This window comes from Rhagoletis pomonella, unplaced genomic scaffold (assembly GCF_013731165.1).
Source record: "Rhagoletis pomonella isolate Grant_MI unplaced genomic scaffold, Rhpom_1.0 Rhpom_scaffold_00002, whole genome shotgun sequence".
Taxonomy (NCBI): Eukaryota; Metazoa; Arthropoda; class Insecta; order Diptera; family Tephritidae; genus Rhagoletis; species Rhagoletis pomonella.
In genome coordinates, this window is record NW_023458556.1 from 58,855,653 (window position 1) to 58,872,736 (window position 17,084).

General features: G+C 33.7%; 2 protein-coding genes across 4 annotated transcripts in view; one reads left to right on the forward strand and one right to left on the reverse strand.

The window, feature by feature from the left end:
- LOC118733882 (protein vav) overlaps positions 1-17,084 on the forward strand; it is a 386,101-nt gene that overhangs the window by 2,597 nt on the left and 366,420 nt on the right. The gene's annotated exons all lie outside the window — the stretch shown is intronic.
- On the reverse strand, positions 12-6,393 carry LOC118733887. The gene is made up of 2 exons (XM_036463519.1): positions 5,767-6,393; positions 12-537 (listed from the first exon to the last, which is right to left on the reverse strand). Exons 1-2 carry the CDS (start codon positions 5,947-5,949, stop codon positions 286-288), a joined length of 435 nt encoding a protein of 144 aa, XP_036319412.1. The 5' UTR covers positions 5,950-6,393; the 3' UTR covers positions 12-285.

Sequence of the window (17,084 nt, forward strand, 5' to 3'; positions counted from 1 at the left end):
GTTGTTGTTGTTGTTGTTGTTGTTGTTGTTGTTGTTGTTGTTGTTGTAGCAGCAGTACTCACCCGCCGCAGTCCATAGTGCTTCTGGTGTCAGGGTCGTGGGTTTAGAGGCGCATGCGAAGAGGTGTTGGGTGTTGTGTGGACCTTGCCCCCATGCAGGGCATGTGTCTGCCACTCCTGGGTTCAGCCGAGAGAAATAGCTGTTTAGAACGGAGTAGAGCTAGGGTGCACCTGGTCTTTCTTGGCAGTTCAGCTTCGTCGATGTTGATGGGCGGCGGTCGACCGCCTAGAACGATGTTGTCGTTCCTGGTACTAAGACTCGACCTGACTGCATCGGTGTGTAGGTGGTTAAGCGCCGCTCTGTATTTCTCTGCGTCGAAAGGGTGGTATACGCACGGCTCAACGTCGGGTTTCCAATCGTGCAGGTGACGTCTGACATGTCGAGGAGGCGGTTCATTTCGAAGCAGGGCGTTATTGGGGTGATTTCCACGGTGACATCCCACGAGGCTTTTATGTGTTGGCGGATCAGGCTATGTACCTTAATTCACAAAGCAAAAAACATTAGGGCAATTCATCTAAACGCGTAAATGCCTCATAATCGTATAAACCTCGTAAAAATACTTAATTTTGTATGGAAAATCGGTTTATTTACGAAGTTTACGCGGTTACACGTTTCCATGAATACCCATTTTATAAAATCAGTATCAAAAACAGGTAGGGCTTTTTAAAAACCCTTTACACACTTTTCTGAGTGCTCAGAACTGATGTCTCTAAAATGAGTTTCTTTCATCAGAAATATGAGTTGAACAAATACAACAAAGCGTCATATTTCAGACTCTAATACGACTCTTAACTTGGACTCATATTGACATGCCCTTCTAAGAAGGGAAATATGCTCTTTTCTGACTCTTTTAAACTCATAATGAGGGTTACAACTCAGAACTCTGAGACTTTTCTGACTCTAATATGAGTCCGAATGGGAAGTGGCATGTAACTACGTTGCTTTTGGAACTAACACTTACAAATTTTTATTAAAGGTGTATTTTAATATCTATGTATGTCCCAGCAAAATCTGTGAAAAACGCAGTTTCGAAAAAAGCGTTGGTTAGGACCTTTGTGAATTAAGGTAACGATATAATAATATCTCCTAGCCTAATTTCTGGTCTGGAAGTTTGTAAAGCATAGACTGAATAAAAATGAAAATGAATATGAATACATAAGTACGGCTATCACAAATTTTAAGTTTCTCTGATTACCAGGTGAGCCACTCGTATATGTCGAACGCACCGTAGACCTAACATTCTATTTACAAAAATATGGTCTAGTAGAAGCAATATTGCTCAGTGGGAATATAGATGTTAGTTGATAATAAATAAACCCGTTGCTACCTTCGCATCAGTGTATAAGAGCTTATTAAATGACTGATAACAAGTAAAATAAACGGTTGAAATACCGCTTATTGGTGGCTATCTCAGCGCTTGGGCAATTAAAGCTATATACCTAAATGACATTGTTACTAAAGACAACATGTAATAAATTAAGGTATTAGCTGTTTTGATATTATTGAACCCTTCAAAATAGAAAGCTATCAATTACTATGCAATAGCCCAAAGAAAAATGCTATTAACTGCTAGATATTTTCAGACTTTCTTCCTATCGGTCTCCAATTTATGCTTACCGACCATTTACTCTGATATGCACATAGCAAAATTATTTTAAACTCATCCCATGCTATGCCTCAAATGTTTAGGGAATGTTTGACTCCCTCTCGACTTCGTCAGAATACTTCGCCATTCGTACATGTGGGTAGCTGGTCTAAAGCAGGTATCACACGATTTGTACATTTGTACAGATTTGTCCATTTTCACAGTTACAAAGTGGTGTTCTTTTGAAAGTTCTTATTGAGCATAACTTATTCTCGATAAGAATTTCTAAACAACACGACTCTGTAACTGTCAAATGTTTAAATGTACAAATCGTGTGATCCCTGCTTAAGTTAACGTGCATACTGAGCTGACGAATTTGCCCCTTTGTGATCTACTGCTGCACAGTGTTAACTAGGGCATATCCATAGTCTGAGAAAATTGTAAAACTTTTCGTATTTTGGTGAGTTTAGATGACAACAATATTTGCCTGTAAGTTAATCTCAATGCATTTATTTTTTTCCTTTCACATTGGAGACATTCTGTAATGTTCATAAATATATTTTTTTTCATTTCTGTGAAAAAGCGCGCGTGATTAAAAAACGAGTTAGAAGTGCATGCGATATTACTAAAGTTACATAAAACTTCAAGCTTTTTCCATGGTTGGCGTTTTTGTCCTCTTTTATTCTCTTTTATGAGAGGATTTATCAGAATTTAAAATTACTTGTAAGTTACTGTATATATAATTATTTTAATAGATAAATATTAAGCTAATTTGACGACGGGTTTTGTTTGACTATTTTTAGTCTATCTGACAAACAAGAAGAAGACAAATTTTGTGGGATATCATATCATACTACTCTAATTCTTTTTCACGAAGCCAAATTCAAGAAAATATAGCCAAATTTGATAAGAATGAAGTTTTAATACACAATTCAGTTCCGATTTATTGTGTGATGTTCTAAGCACAAATTGTTTTTGCGCATTTTTTGTCAAGATTCGATTGTAATCTTTCATAAATTGAACACCCCACTCAGCTTTGTCATTTACAAAGAATAAATCTCGACAAAATTCGGTTGCGTCTATATACATATATGTATAATCTTCATTTTTTCCCCATTCGGATGGATCAATCCGTAAGAAGTCTGAAGACAAGCCAAAGGTAACGAAGAAACTTTTATGGGTCGATAATGGATGGTCAACGCCACTGTAATGAACATATATATTATGAGTAGGAACTATAGTTAAGTTCTATAAAGTTGAAGGTAATAAAATTTTGAAGAACCAGTAACTTAGCTTGAGTGTAAATAAGCTGAAGAAACAGTTCAAAAAAGAAATAAATTATCTCGATCACAATTTCTGCGGCAATCGTAAAAATGCAGTTGCCAACATAGCTTTCAGTTGCCAGTTGCCATCTTTAATACCATCTCAGCCACTGGCCACCCAACTGAAGTTCGGTTGCAATCCGTAATCGACCCATTAGTGTTGTGGGACAATAAATATCTAATTAGTTTTGCCAATCAAGAGAACCTGATTTGCAATTAATCTATCTTCACTGAATTTTACGTTTGGCTCGATTAATTGCAGTGGCTCACCATTTCTCGCTTTTCCTCCACTGGGACATCTTATCAAAAAACACTAAAGCAGTTGTTGTTGACCACATTTTATTTAATTTGGCTTCGTGAAAAAGAATTAGAATAGCTACTGGGCCCATTTTTTATGAAATGATATCCCACAAAATTTGTCTTCTTCTTGTTTGTCAGATATACTAAAAAACGTCAAACAAAACCCGTCGTCAAATTGGCTTAATATTTATCTATTAAAATAATTATACAGTGACTTAAAAGTAATTAAAAATTCTGAGGATTTCTCTCATATGAGAGGAAAAAAACGCCAACTCTGGAAAAAGCTTGAAGTTTTATGTAACTTTAGTAAAATAGTTTTTATTTTGCGTTCTCTAAAATTTTCTGAGCCTATACCTCCGTATACTTCTCGTTGTCAACTTCTTAATTTAAGTTCGTTAAATACTTACTAGGCGTTCTTTCCTCGTAGCCTATTTTGTGGCCAAAATATTGGAGGGCACAGTCGATTGTCCTAATCTTCTGGATAAGTTAGCATTAAACGTTCCGTCTCTCAATCTGCGTCGTGTTTCTTTATTCTACCTGGGATTTCCAAAAACTAACTATGTAAAATTCTCGCCTTTGTTCAGAACCCTTTCTGAGCTAAATGAGCTCTCTGAATATGATCCGTCTCTCTCATTTGGAACAGTTCGTTTTGTCCTACTTAATTATTTTAGGTAGTGTAAAAGCTCTCTTGTTTTATAGTCAGTAAGGATTTTATTCCATTTGATTAAATAAATAAATAAATATTTCCAAGTATAAATTTATCCCGCAGAAACTTCCTATTTGAAAAAATTGAAAATGCTGTTTTCTCGATTTGAAAAACAAACGATAACTTCGCAAATTCTTAGAACCTATTCTACTTTTTTATTTTTAACCATATTCAGATTATTTTTTACATAGCAAATGACTATAAAATTCACGATTTTCAACTAATTTGTTAACACCTTTTTTCTCTGAATGCACATGGTTCTCTAAAATTTCAAATGCAACGCGCAAAAGTTATCATATTAGAATAAAACTTTGTACAGCTTAATTTTAGATCAATAGACATCTTTTTCAGCCAGGCAACCTGTATATGTTTTAAAAAAAAAAGTTGAAAAAACGAACGGTCTATTGCAGAGCATTGTGTTATGCTCATTGTGCTCCTTGGTGTGGAACATCTGGAACATCTGGGCCTCGTCGTGTAGGTGGTGTTGGGGCGACATCAGAAGGCATCCAGTCGCAGTCTGAAGTGCCGTGTTATGACTAGGCTGCAGTTTCGACCACTGTGTCCTCCTAGTCCCCGGCGACCACATGGACGCTGCATAATTTAGAACCAGCCGGCCAATTGCCTTGTATGTTGCCAACATCGTTTCTTTGTCTTTGCCCCAAGTGCAAGTTTGGATTTGCAAAACACCGTCAGCAAAAAAAAAAACAAAACAAAAAATAAAAATCAGTGCGTGTAGTCCCTACGCCCGGAAGAAGTGAAACTTAATAGAGGAAATTCCAGAAAGAAAGAAATGTGCGATATACATACACATGTGCATACATGTTATCTAGTATAAAAAAACATATGTATGTATTTATTTAAAATTTTTCTTAACGACCTTTGATTTTTTTTTTTATAACCAACTGCAAAGTTTAATTATTATTTATGGCTGATAAACCATGCATATCTACAATATTAACTTGTAGATTGTGGTAAGTAAAGTATATGAAATGTTTTATTTCAATATTATTACTATTTCTGGAATAAACTGCATCAATGGTAGTCGATCCTTGTTTGTTAGTTCATTTCTACCATTAACCATTTCCAGTGAAAGTTTTTCTTTAAAAAATATTGTTGGTTCATCAGACTCGGCCAGTGAAAATTACAGGTCGATCATAACAGTCTACTTATTTTTATCTTCATCTTCATCTTCATCTTCATCTTCATCTTCATCTTCATCTTCATTTTCATCTTCATCTTCATCTTCATCTTCATCTTCATCTTCATCTTCATCTTCATCTTCATCTTCATCTTCATCTTCATCTTCATCTTCATCTTCATCTTCATCTTCATCTTCATCTTCATCTTCATCTTCATCTTCATCTTCATCTTCATCTTCATCATCTTCATCTTCATTTTCATCTTCATCTTCATCTTCATTTCCATACAGATTTTATGATATGTTGTTCAATATTTAACGCAACCATCTCCGAACTCAATTAAGAAGTTTCACTTCAAAAAATATCAAAAATCAATGCGATTTTTTTAGCAACTTCAAACTTGCACTTTAATTTACTAGAATTTAATAAGCTATAAAACTGCATATCAAAAACTGTTCTGGAAATTAAAATTAAAATGCTCGAAATTGGGATGAAAAGTTTGTGGAATTTTTATAATTTTTGTACAAAGTCTGAGATTTATATTTAAATACGTAAATTTATGGCATTTGTAAATAAAAATAATGAACCTTAAAAAAAGCAAAAAATAAGTAGTCAAAACTGTAGTAGGTGTAGAAACTGAAGAAATCTTACTACATATGTATTTTGTCTACATAAAACGGCAGCTAAAGATATGCTATCCGCACAACCATTTTGACAGCCCATCACAAGCAACAATGATTGCAAACATTTTACGTCATTCAGTGTGCATGCGGAGCACACAAAGCGTACAAAACATAATATCGTAGTTTTAGCCTCAAGCTCTTGTTTAAAGTCCATTCGATACGTTCTGAACAAACAAGCATAAAATTTATGGATAGTGAAGCATTCAAATGTCAAGAGTAATTAGAATACCATAAAGTCGCCAGTTTGTTATCAACAGCAATGGCTTTCACTATTTTTATGCAAAATTAACTTCCTTCCGCTTATCAACAATGACATGGCATGGTGCTGCTCCAGCGAAGGCGATACGGTTGCTTTCATTGGTTTTGCTGTTATTGTTGCTGCTGCTGTGAACACATGCAATGCACAGATAGTGGGTATTTTTGTTCCTGTTTTTTTTTTTTAATTTTTGTTTTCTCAACTGTTGACTGCTATAATAATTGTTGTTGTTATTGTTGTATTGAGTATCTTGTAGCTGATGTTAGATAATTTGCCTTCTCGTTGCTCGCTGTATCAGTTCTTTCATACATATGTATGTATGTACATTAGACCGTATCAGAAGAAAAGTCTAAAGTATTTTTGCAAGGCAATTTCGAATAACTTTTTTTTTGCCGAAAGTAGGGCGCTCTTTTTTTACATACCCTTTGACCTTGATTCCTCTGAATCTCTGTATATGTGGTCTTCTTCTTATTTAGCGCTGTAATCGCCTAAGCGATTTTGGCCGAGTTCAATATAGCGCGCCAGTCGTTTCTCTTGTGTGCCAACTGGAAATACCAAGTGAAGCCGGGTGTGGTTTTCATACGTCGAGAGAGGACTTTACTCCTGAATTGCCTACTCAGTCCAAAGAAGCACTTGTTGGCAGGATGGATTTCGATGCTGACATTATTACCGGTGCTAGGGCTGGTTGCCAGGCAAAACGTAATTTTCTACTTTCACAAAGTTACAACTGTCAAGAAGGACGCGGGTGCCAAGGCGCGAATGTACTGACTGACTGCTTGTTTGATGTGATAGGGAGTTACTTCATCTTGTCTCGTTTACCACCAGATCCATTCGCTTTACTTCCTTATTCAACTTGCCTTCGCGGTTTTTGCTGCCGATGATTTTGATGTCATCGGCATACGTCAGTAATTGCACGCTCTTTTAAAAAATTGTTCCTGAGCAGTTCAGTTCTTATTACGTTCCCCAACATCATATTAAAGAAATCATACGAAAGGAAGTCATCCTGTCGGAAAACGCGGTCTTTCCTAATTCTGACTGAGCTGGTGGTATTGCTCAACGTAATTTTACAAAGCCGTATCAGTTTCGCGGGGATGCCGACTTTGAAATCGGTGAGTGTCTATTAGGGATGTTAATTCTCATACCGCTCATAAGTTATAAATTTAATTAAACATGGCGTGTTCTTTAAACCACTGCCACTTTTGGAGAAATTTTGTTTACCATTTTTTCACCTTTTTGTTTAGATATCTTCTTCTACCTCATGAAAAGTGGATACCAGAAGATTACTTATCTTTGCCTTTTTATAATTTTTTAATTTTTTTACATGTACTTTTTGTATGTAAAATAAGATTTTTTTTTATAAATTTCATATCTGCGTCAGAAAAAAATTGATTTTCGAACCAATTTTTCCTACAACCCTAACCCCTTAAAATTTTCAGTTCATTAGTTTGGGCAAAATATAAAACTATCTAAATATGAAAATTTTAAACTAATTGCCGGCACTTCAGAGCGCACAAATTTCATTTGTGATTCACAAAAGGTTCTTTTAAAGCCAGTTTGGAACATTAAGAGAGTTCTGCAGACGCCGAAACAAATGTTGTCGCAAGGGGCAAGTACTTACATACATATGTATATGCATTACAACTTTTTAGTCCATCTGTCTTAAATTTTTCCAAGATACTAAAGATGGGTACATTAGGGTGGACGATTTTTTTTCAGTCTCATGCCCTCAGACGGTAATAAGTACTACGGTCACAGACATCACATATAAATTTTGGTCACGATCGCAGACTGCTAAGACGTGTCGCGTAGAGGCCAAAGTTCAGAAGGGGTTGAAGCTTAGGAATTGTGATGTAAAAATTGGCTTCCTACATTTAAGGACCTCCCTAGTGTACATACGTATATGTATGTAAATACATATCTACTTAATTTTAATATTTGTTTTGAAAAAATTGTGAAAATCATATTTACTCAACGTTCCATCCGAATGTTGCCATTGTCTGAAAAAAGTTTATACATACAATCAAACCAAAATTCTTGCGTTCTTTCTCACATACATACCCTCATATTTAAATTTGTAAATATTTAATACATACATATATGTATATTATATGTACCCAACTAGCACATTTGCCAGACAATTTCTGATATCAGGCAAGTCGGAATAAAAGTTGACTATTTAGACAAGTCTTACAGGTTTCGTACATATTTCTGGGCGAAATGTCTGGAGAATTATATTTATTTCCTTATCCGATATGTCTGATCGAATTATGTCCGATTTCGGGTAGACACGTCTAATAATTCTTATCTTCCATGATTATTTGGTCAGACATCTGTTAGATATCGGTCAGAATCGTCGGTAATTAAGTCAGAATTTCCCACGTCGTGTCGGTTAGACTTCCTGTCAACCTCTCCATACGCTTCTCTGACGTCTTTTTTGCCGACGAGTCTGACGGATGTTTAACAGATTTCTGGCAATGTTGCTAGCTGGGTACATATACACGTAAGTAAGTAAGTCATCTATCATTTATAATATTTGAATGGCAAACAAAAGCATTGCCGAGCAGAACTAGGCATTGAACCCACAACTACGACACGTAATCAGGCACGCACTGCATATAAAATATGGATTATGAATACAAAATATTTTTGAACTTACGTAGGCGAATATGTATCTGTACTTTACTTAGTTTATTTTGCATTTGTTTTTCATTCTCTTTTAACATTAAAGTATGTAGTAGTTTTCATTTATGTGTGCATGTACACTGGCGGTCAACATGGTATGAATGGTGCTTTTTTTAAATGTTTTTTTTTGCTTTTTTTTAAGTTGTTTGTTATTTTTTATAGCATTACTCAAAACCATAAAAATCTAACTTGCAAACAGAATTTAGAAAAATTCAAGAAATTTTCATCAAAATTTTGAACTTTTTAATCTGAATTTTCAGAAAATTTTTTGGGTTGCAGTAACATGGCCTATGAAATTTTAGTAAAATAAATAAAAGTTTTTAACGGCTAAAATAGCGAATTGATTTTTTAATAATTTTTGTTTGTGTAACTTATAAAAACTGACGTAAATTTTTTTTTAATGTTTTCTTCCACAAGAAATTCATGTTTTTAGCCGCGTAAAACTTGTTATTTTCCTAAAATTTCATATGCCATGTATGTAACTGCATACCCAAAAATTTTTCTAAAGGTTCAGATTAAAGGCTTATATGGTTTAGGTTAAGGTATAAACAATATTGTTATAAAAAAATAAAAAATAAAAAAAAAATAGCTTGAAAAACATTGGTAATATGTAGTAAAAACAACCATTCATCCAGTTTTGACCGCCAGTGTATAGGTATATGTAGGAATGTAAGTATGCATGTAAATTTGATCAACTTCGTGCATATGTTTTTAGAGCACGAGTTTCTGAATTGGATAGAATTTCATGCTTGAATACATTTGTTATTAGAATTTCCATAAAAATACAGAGCACGCTGCCGACAATTTAGTGCGAATACAAATTGGCCATAAATTTATTATGTGCGTACATATTTACATATGTAGATATGAACATATGTACGAAAGTATGTGCAGTAGCGTTCGGATAAGAGTTATCTACTGCAGCATATATGTATATTTCCAACTTCTATTAATTCACATGCAGAGAAGACGTTTTATTGCCAGAGACATTGTTATCGTTTGTATCGCAATATTCTTCTTCTTATACTTATTTGAAAGGAGGTGCATGTCCGTCGCTATGTCATTTATAGACTCGAAAACTACGGTACCGTTCAGATATATTGCCATAAAAAAATATATGTATTTTTTAATTTTTATAGTATTTGACAATTTAGGTTTTTTCACATAAAATTAATTTTACAATGTTAATTTTAATTTAAATTGAAATCATTGATTTACTTAACTTTAACCACCTCCAAGCGGGTTCGAACCTGCGGTCTCATAACCAGAAGCGGTAGTCCTCACGTGACGCCATTGCCGACGTTTTTGAGGAAAGCAATTAAGGGCCGGTTGCTCAAAGCCTGGTTGACACTAATCATCGGTTAAACATCGTTATCGACGTTACCGACACCGTGCACTGCTATAACCCAACAGACTCCTACATGTGAAGTGCTATGTGTTGGGTAACCGCTTACACGCAAAGCTCATTTAACAGATTCCTTATGTGACAACTCTCATGCAACGCTAAATATGCACAGCTGAGCTAAAAAGCAAATGTCGCTTTATATACAGGGTGTAAAATAACAACAATCACACGGTTTTTTTTTAATAAAAGGATCCTTTATAGATTTTGCGAAAAAAGTATTTTATTATTAATTTTCCACAGATTTTAATTTAATTTTAATTTTATTACTTAGTTTTTAAATTTTAACCTTTGTTTGGCGTTTTCAGCGGTAAACACTTTGATAGAAAAGCGCAAGCGGGCACACAAGTCTTCGGTTGATTTATTCCATATCTTTTGTAACCATTGGCTAATTTGCTCCATTTTGAGTCCTTTATACTCCCCGTTTTGTCCAGCATAAGGCCTCATACCCAGCAATCGAATGGACTCGGAACTGGTGATTAAGACGGCTATTCATTCGAACAACCCTATACAGTTTTTAATTTTCTTGTCTTTTTTTATACAAAGTCAGCACCTACATAGCAACGCTTGAAAATGTAAGAATGAATTTTGATTTCTAAGCGTAAATGTCAAACGCACGCTTACGGATACTTATGCTACGTTGTTGTTTGTAAGTAAAGAAGAAAACCGTTTGCTTATTTTCAGTAACGTGTTTTTCTAGAACTCAGTGAAAACTAAAGCAAATTTGAATATTTCTCGAATTATTTACTATTTCACGATTAAGAAAACATTTGTCTAACTTTAAGTAAACAACTTTTCTCCTTGTATTAAGTATATTTAAAGCGGCTTTATTTATTGTATCTGATAAATAAGTACTTTTCTCTAAGTGATAAAGGCCAAAAATAGGCCTTTATAAAACAAAAACAATGTTCATTTGCTTCAGCATAGTAAAAGCAGGTAAAATATTGCGGTTCACCTTAACATATACATTTACATAGCACATCCATACTTATAAATAGAAAATGAAGCGCAGTATTAAATTAAGCCGCTGAGAATCTTTCGTTACAGCTACTGCCGGCTTTGACTTCCACTGAAATGTGTAAAACATTTAGCACTTTCATTTCCTTTTGTATTTTCTTCTTGACGCTCCCTCAGCTCTCCCACGAAAATTGTGTTGCTTTATTATTGGGCGTTGCCAAGTAAGTTTTTGAATGTGTTTACTTTTATGTCGCAAATTGGCATTATTTACCGAATGAACAGATGATAAGTGACAAACAAAAACGAATATTATGAAATAACTGCGAACAAGATGTTTGCGAAAAAATCTGATAATGCGAATATGAGGAATATATTACGCTGGCGGATGTGCATAACTTGCCACCACTCTTTTTTATGAAGTAGAATTTCGTAGATTAAAAAATTTATTTTTTAAATATAGTTCACACGAAGGCAAATAAGATAAAGTTAATATTACTGTCAATTTGTCTTATAATTTTGAAAACTAAATTTTTTATGATTATATTGTAACTTTCTTTATTTTTAATCGACTTCAAAAAAAGGTCAAGACGTATCAAAGAGGTAGTCGCATCAGAGCAAAAACCACATTTACATATATTTTGTTGTTGCTTCTGGTATCGAAAGTGTCAAAAAATAGTCTACATTTTTTTTTATATCTTAGTGGGCGATGTGAAATACATATAAACAAAAATTGTAATAAGAAATTGGAAATACAAAATTTTAGAATTGCTGCGACTTTCTTTGTAAATTTGTTTCATTCCAGGAGCATCAATACATACTGTGCAGGGCCCAAAAAAATTTAAAATATTTGACAGTTTAGAGTCCAAATAGTTTGAGAAATATCAAAACAGCTGCTCTGCTGATACTACTGGCTTAATATGCCTTGGAAGAGGTTATAAACTTGTAGGCATATTTTTTATGTATGTTACCGGATAAATTTGGACCACGTGAACCGTTTATGATGCTATTTGGAAAATAACTGGTCAAACGGTCAGCAAAAATAAATTTTCAAAAATCAACGAAAATGTGTGGGCCACATAAAGCTTGCACATTACACCACAGTATATATTGCACTAAAATTTACTGCGCGACCAAACCAAAAAGCCATCGGAACTCACGAAGCAGTCAATATACTCATGAAATTATAAGCCAAATAGAAAATAAATAGAAAATTCTGTAGAATTAAAAAAATAAAATTTTTGGTACACAAGGACGAATAGGTATCGAAAATGCCTTTTAATTAATTTTAGTTTTTTAAGCTTATAAAGTTACTTCGAGGATATGCATAGTAATTAGTCCTTTAACTAATTTTTTTTTTCAAAAATAAGTAGATTTAACAAAATTTCAATGCTATTCATGTATACAATTATAAAGGACATTTGCATTTCCTTATGCACCACCTCTGCTTAACTCTACAGAATTTTCTCTTTAATTTGATACCCATACTAAATATTTTTCTACATTGCATTCCATTTTTTAAATAATTTTTTTAAAGTAATCATATTTTTCAAATTTCGAAGTCCTTAAAAAAATATGTCGCGGGCTCTCGGGCTATTTGAGCGACCTCTAAATAAACACAATTTATTTTTAATAAAAGAAACCTACAACACCTTCGGCGAAAAAAAATTATAAAAAATCAACGGTAATTTTTAGCCACTTGAAACTTGCACATTTTGGCTAAAATTGAATGGGCTACAAAACTGTGTACTCAAAAAATCGAATAGTTCTTAAAAAAAAGTTTGAAATATTGGTGAAAATTTGTAACATTTTTTTGTAGTTTTCTACAAAGTTGTAAACGTGGTTTTAAATGAGTTTAGTTAAAGAATTAACTGTATTAATTTGAAAATTCCTAAAAATAAATAAACAAACATCCGTGGGAAACAATATCAATTTGAAATGGGGGTGCTATTGTATTGGTCAATAATGTATGTAAGTACATACATACATAGCGCACATCCTCTTCAAAAGAGATCCGGAATCGTACAGCCTCGACGAAATTTGTACAAAAACAGTGGTGCTATTCTGTAACCAGTTAGCGACAATTTTCGAATCCATAGGAGCAGAGGAAAACCAACCTAATAGATGATTACTATTGGCCACAGTACCTACCCCCCTACTTTTTGATCCAGTAAATATATTTTTTATAAATACACACATGCAAATATCCTGGTCTACCCTCTCACTGAATTATTCAGGGACAACTCCTATGAATGTATGTATTTATGTTTGTAAAAAATCGACCTAAATTATTTTTTGAGCCGTGCCTTTTGCCTTTTTTGAAGAGTGTGTACGTAATTGCAGTTGCCTTTAATGGTCAAATAAAAGAGAGAAAACAAAACCAAATAACCCTCAAATATGTGGGTGTTAACAACATCTGTTGGCTACTTTTACTCGGCCCTTTGACCGAGTGGCCTACACTCATAAGCGTCTTGTTTTTTTTTATTAGTTTTGCACTATGGCTAACGCATTCACCACAAAGTCGGCGCTATAATGTTGCTCATACGCCCCGGTAGCTTACGCGTGGTTTCCACACCACAGGCTGTGTACTTTTTCTGTACTGTCCTGTTGTTTTTCTTTTCTTGTGTTTGCCTTGTGTTCATTTCGCAGTGAACTTGCCGACTAATTTCAGTGCAAAATCTTTAATTAGTACTTTTGTGGCCCAGCTGTCAGCAATGAAAACATTGCTAAAGTACAAGAACTATACACACACACACACACACACAAATCGTAACAGGATGCAAATGAGATCTGGGTCAGGCGGGCACATTTGTATGGGATTTTCATAAAGGCATTAACATACGACGTTGACTGCCGCCTACTTATTTCGCAGCCAGCATAGCTTTCATAGCTTATGGGATCTATGTATTTGGCGTTTCTTCTTTGCTTTTTTGCTTCATAGTTTGTCGGTGTTGCTTTTTGTAAGCTAATTAAAATATAAGTTAATGTCTTTCAGTGGCGTCGAATGTCAGCAGCAGGAGTTAATTGCATCCTAGTTTATTACTTCACTAGTGGCAACCAGCAGAGTAACATTAGAGCATATCTTTTTAATTAATCGGCTTAATTATGATTGATACGGTAGCTAAAATGTTCCTGAACATTGACATACTAAAGGCCAATCAAGGAATTACTTATTGCGGAAATTATTTTCTGATATATGTACATACATATAAGGTACATACCTAGGCAGGAGTGCATTGGCCAACTGCGCTGTGTATTTAAATTAAATTTAAATCAGCAAGTTCTAGCCGAATAAATAATACCAGAACAGATAATTACGAGCGATAATTTATTCTGACGCAATTAAGGCAACGGTAGTCCAGAGAGCTACTCCAGGTGACTAAAGTTCAAAGTTTAATATTAAAATGAACGTTTACTATGTAGATTTATGGGAGAAATCCCTGCCAGAAATTCACTGCTGGCTGCTATGTCCAGCAAGTCCAGATAAAATCCCATTTTGCTCGATTATTTTATCTAGTGTATAGAAGCCTAACCAAAAGCATCCGCGACTTGCTATACTGATTCTTTAAGCAGAGACGTAACGAAAATACATTTAATACAAAATAACACATTTTTAAAGTTCCCTTGAGCCTGCAAAGACCCGAAAACTCTAAGAAAAAAATAGTCCCGAAAGAACGATTAATTATGAGTCATTTTAAATTTGTTTTGTGTGTGTGCTTTTAACAAGACCCACCTATCGACATGTATTTCATACACCCTTTAAATTTGAGTAAATTGCGAGAATCACGCATTTTTGCCATTTTTTTTTGTGGGGAGTTTAATTCGATGAAATCCATCATATATATAAATCAAGAAGTGAATTTTGGATTTTTTATTAGTTATGACTTTTTGCATTTGAACGATGATGTTTGCTACGTCTTTTTGCATTTCAGGTGTTGATATGTATGTACTTATATGTTAGTAATTGTATTGTTTTTAACCCACTCATTATTGTTAGAAAGCACAAATTTCTGTTTATTTTCCTTATTGAAATTGCAATCCATCAATTGTCCTTGTTTACTTGCAGACTTACAGCCGGTTTCGCCAGCAATTTAAATGGAAAATGATTTTGTTATTTTCTGTAAATTTCCATATGAAATTTGAAAAATTAAAATCATTTTTCACTTAAATGACTTTCGTGAAATTGAATAGAAATTTATTATGTCCTTGAATACACATTGTTTTGTGGCGTTTACTTGCCTTTTATTTATGTTTTGTGGAAAAGGATTTCGCTGTCAACATTTGCACTTTTTATGCTTGCCATCCATCTTATAAATGCGTACGTCATTATTTATCCATATTTTCAGTTTGCTGTATGTGTTATTGACGCCAGTATTATAAATGTAAATGGTGATGAATTTCCAAGAAAATTAATGCTTGCCAATAAATTTATTAAATTTATACGTTTTTTTTATAGTACTATGCATAGGTATATTGCAATATTCTTTAATTTAATTTTGTGGCTCATGAGAAAAAAACCACAATATTTAAAACCCAATACACGTAATTAGGGCCCGGATTTTTATGCACTACAGAATCGAAACTATGCGCATATGATGTGCACTAAAGAATCAAAAATATGCACTAAAAACTCAAAAATATGCTCTAAAAACAAACAATATTTTTTTATTATTATATATTTTGCTTTTTTTATTTTTTTTTGTTTATATACATTTCATATTTTATTACAAGTTTATAATAAACACAAGGATATATTGTAATTTTAATTAAATATATAAATACCTAAAATTTTAAAATTAAAAAAAAAAAATTAAGCACTTAATATAAAAAGTAAAAAATTCATTTACGATAAATTAAAAATATATATTTGTTTTCAATAATTGTTTTTTAATTTGCTTTGTTCAGGGCTTTATTGGCAAACAAGATAATAGTTATTTAAAATTTTCAAAGTTAAACCTTTCCATACTTGAAGCAAGCTAGTTCATTGAAATTATAGCAATTAAGCAGGGACAACACGATTTGTACATTTGTATATTTTGGCAGTCACATAGTGGTGTTATTTAGAAATTTGAGTTCAGCTCAATAAAAGAATTTCCAGACAACACCAGTCTGCAACTGCCAAAATGTACAAATCTGTAGAAATGTACAAGTCGTGTTATCCCTGCTTAACAGCTGTCACTTGCGGTCATTTGGCTACTTAAATAGCACACCAAATATTCCCTTAAGTTCCTTAAACCCCATATTTTTTGTAGAATGGTATCCAATTTTTCCTAGATTGTTTTGCCCGAGTTCACCCTGCACACCTTGAATGGTAGTAATAGCAGTCTCCACAAGATGGGCTGAACAGGCCAATGATTCAGCCAATTTTTAAAATATTTTTTCCCATTCGATATTAAATCGTCAACATCACTGAAGTGAGCTCTTACATCTTTGGGTAAAATGCCTTCAGCGCCAAGAATATTCCAGAAATGGGCGTGGCTATATTGAAACCAAAGGTCATAAATTTAGACTTTATTGTGGATTTCGCAAAACTCCGATGTTTAACACCTTACTAAATATATCTCATCATAAGCTTTCGAAATTAAATTACAAAAAATTCTTACAAAATAAACCATCTCGTCATAAAGAAAAATATTTAAAAAATAGTTCTTGAAAAACCACCAATTTTTTTGAACCACGTTTTTTAAAGAAATTAAACAAGGATTACGGTGGTATAATTTTAAATCCCTAATTTACTGGTCTTCACTATACAAATAAACTTAAACAAGTTCAGCTGTTAATAGCTAAGTTAGCTTTAGGACAATCTTGACCATCATATATATGCCCGTTTCTTTAGCTTTGAAACGACGTTAAGATGAAGTCTCTACGATGAGCAGAACCCGAGATATAACGATTTGAAGAAGTACATGATTAGTCAGAATCACGAAAAAGTGCAAACTTTGACAGATCATATCTCCGAAGAAGTTACCCTGTAGGAAATAAAACTACTTTAAAA

Excerpts from the sequence above, each read along its gene's own strand:
- LOC118733887 (XM_036463519.1), bottom strand. The coding sequence starts at position 5,949 with ATGGACTTTAAACAAGAGCTTGAGGCTAAAACTACGATATTATGTTTT. Across the intron at positions 538-5,766 it reads TATGTAGACAAAATACATAT|GTACATAGCCTGATCCGCCA; the intron begins GTAGTAAGATTT and ends TTGTGAATTAAG.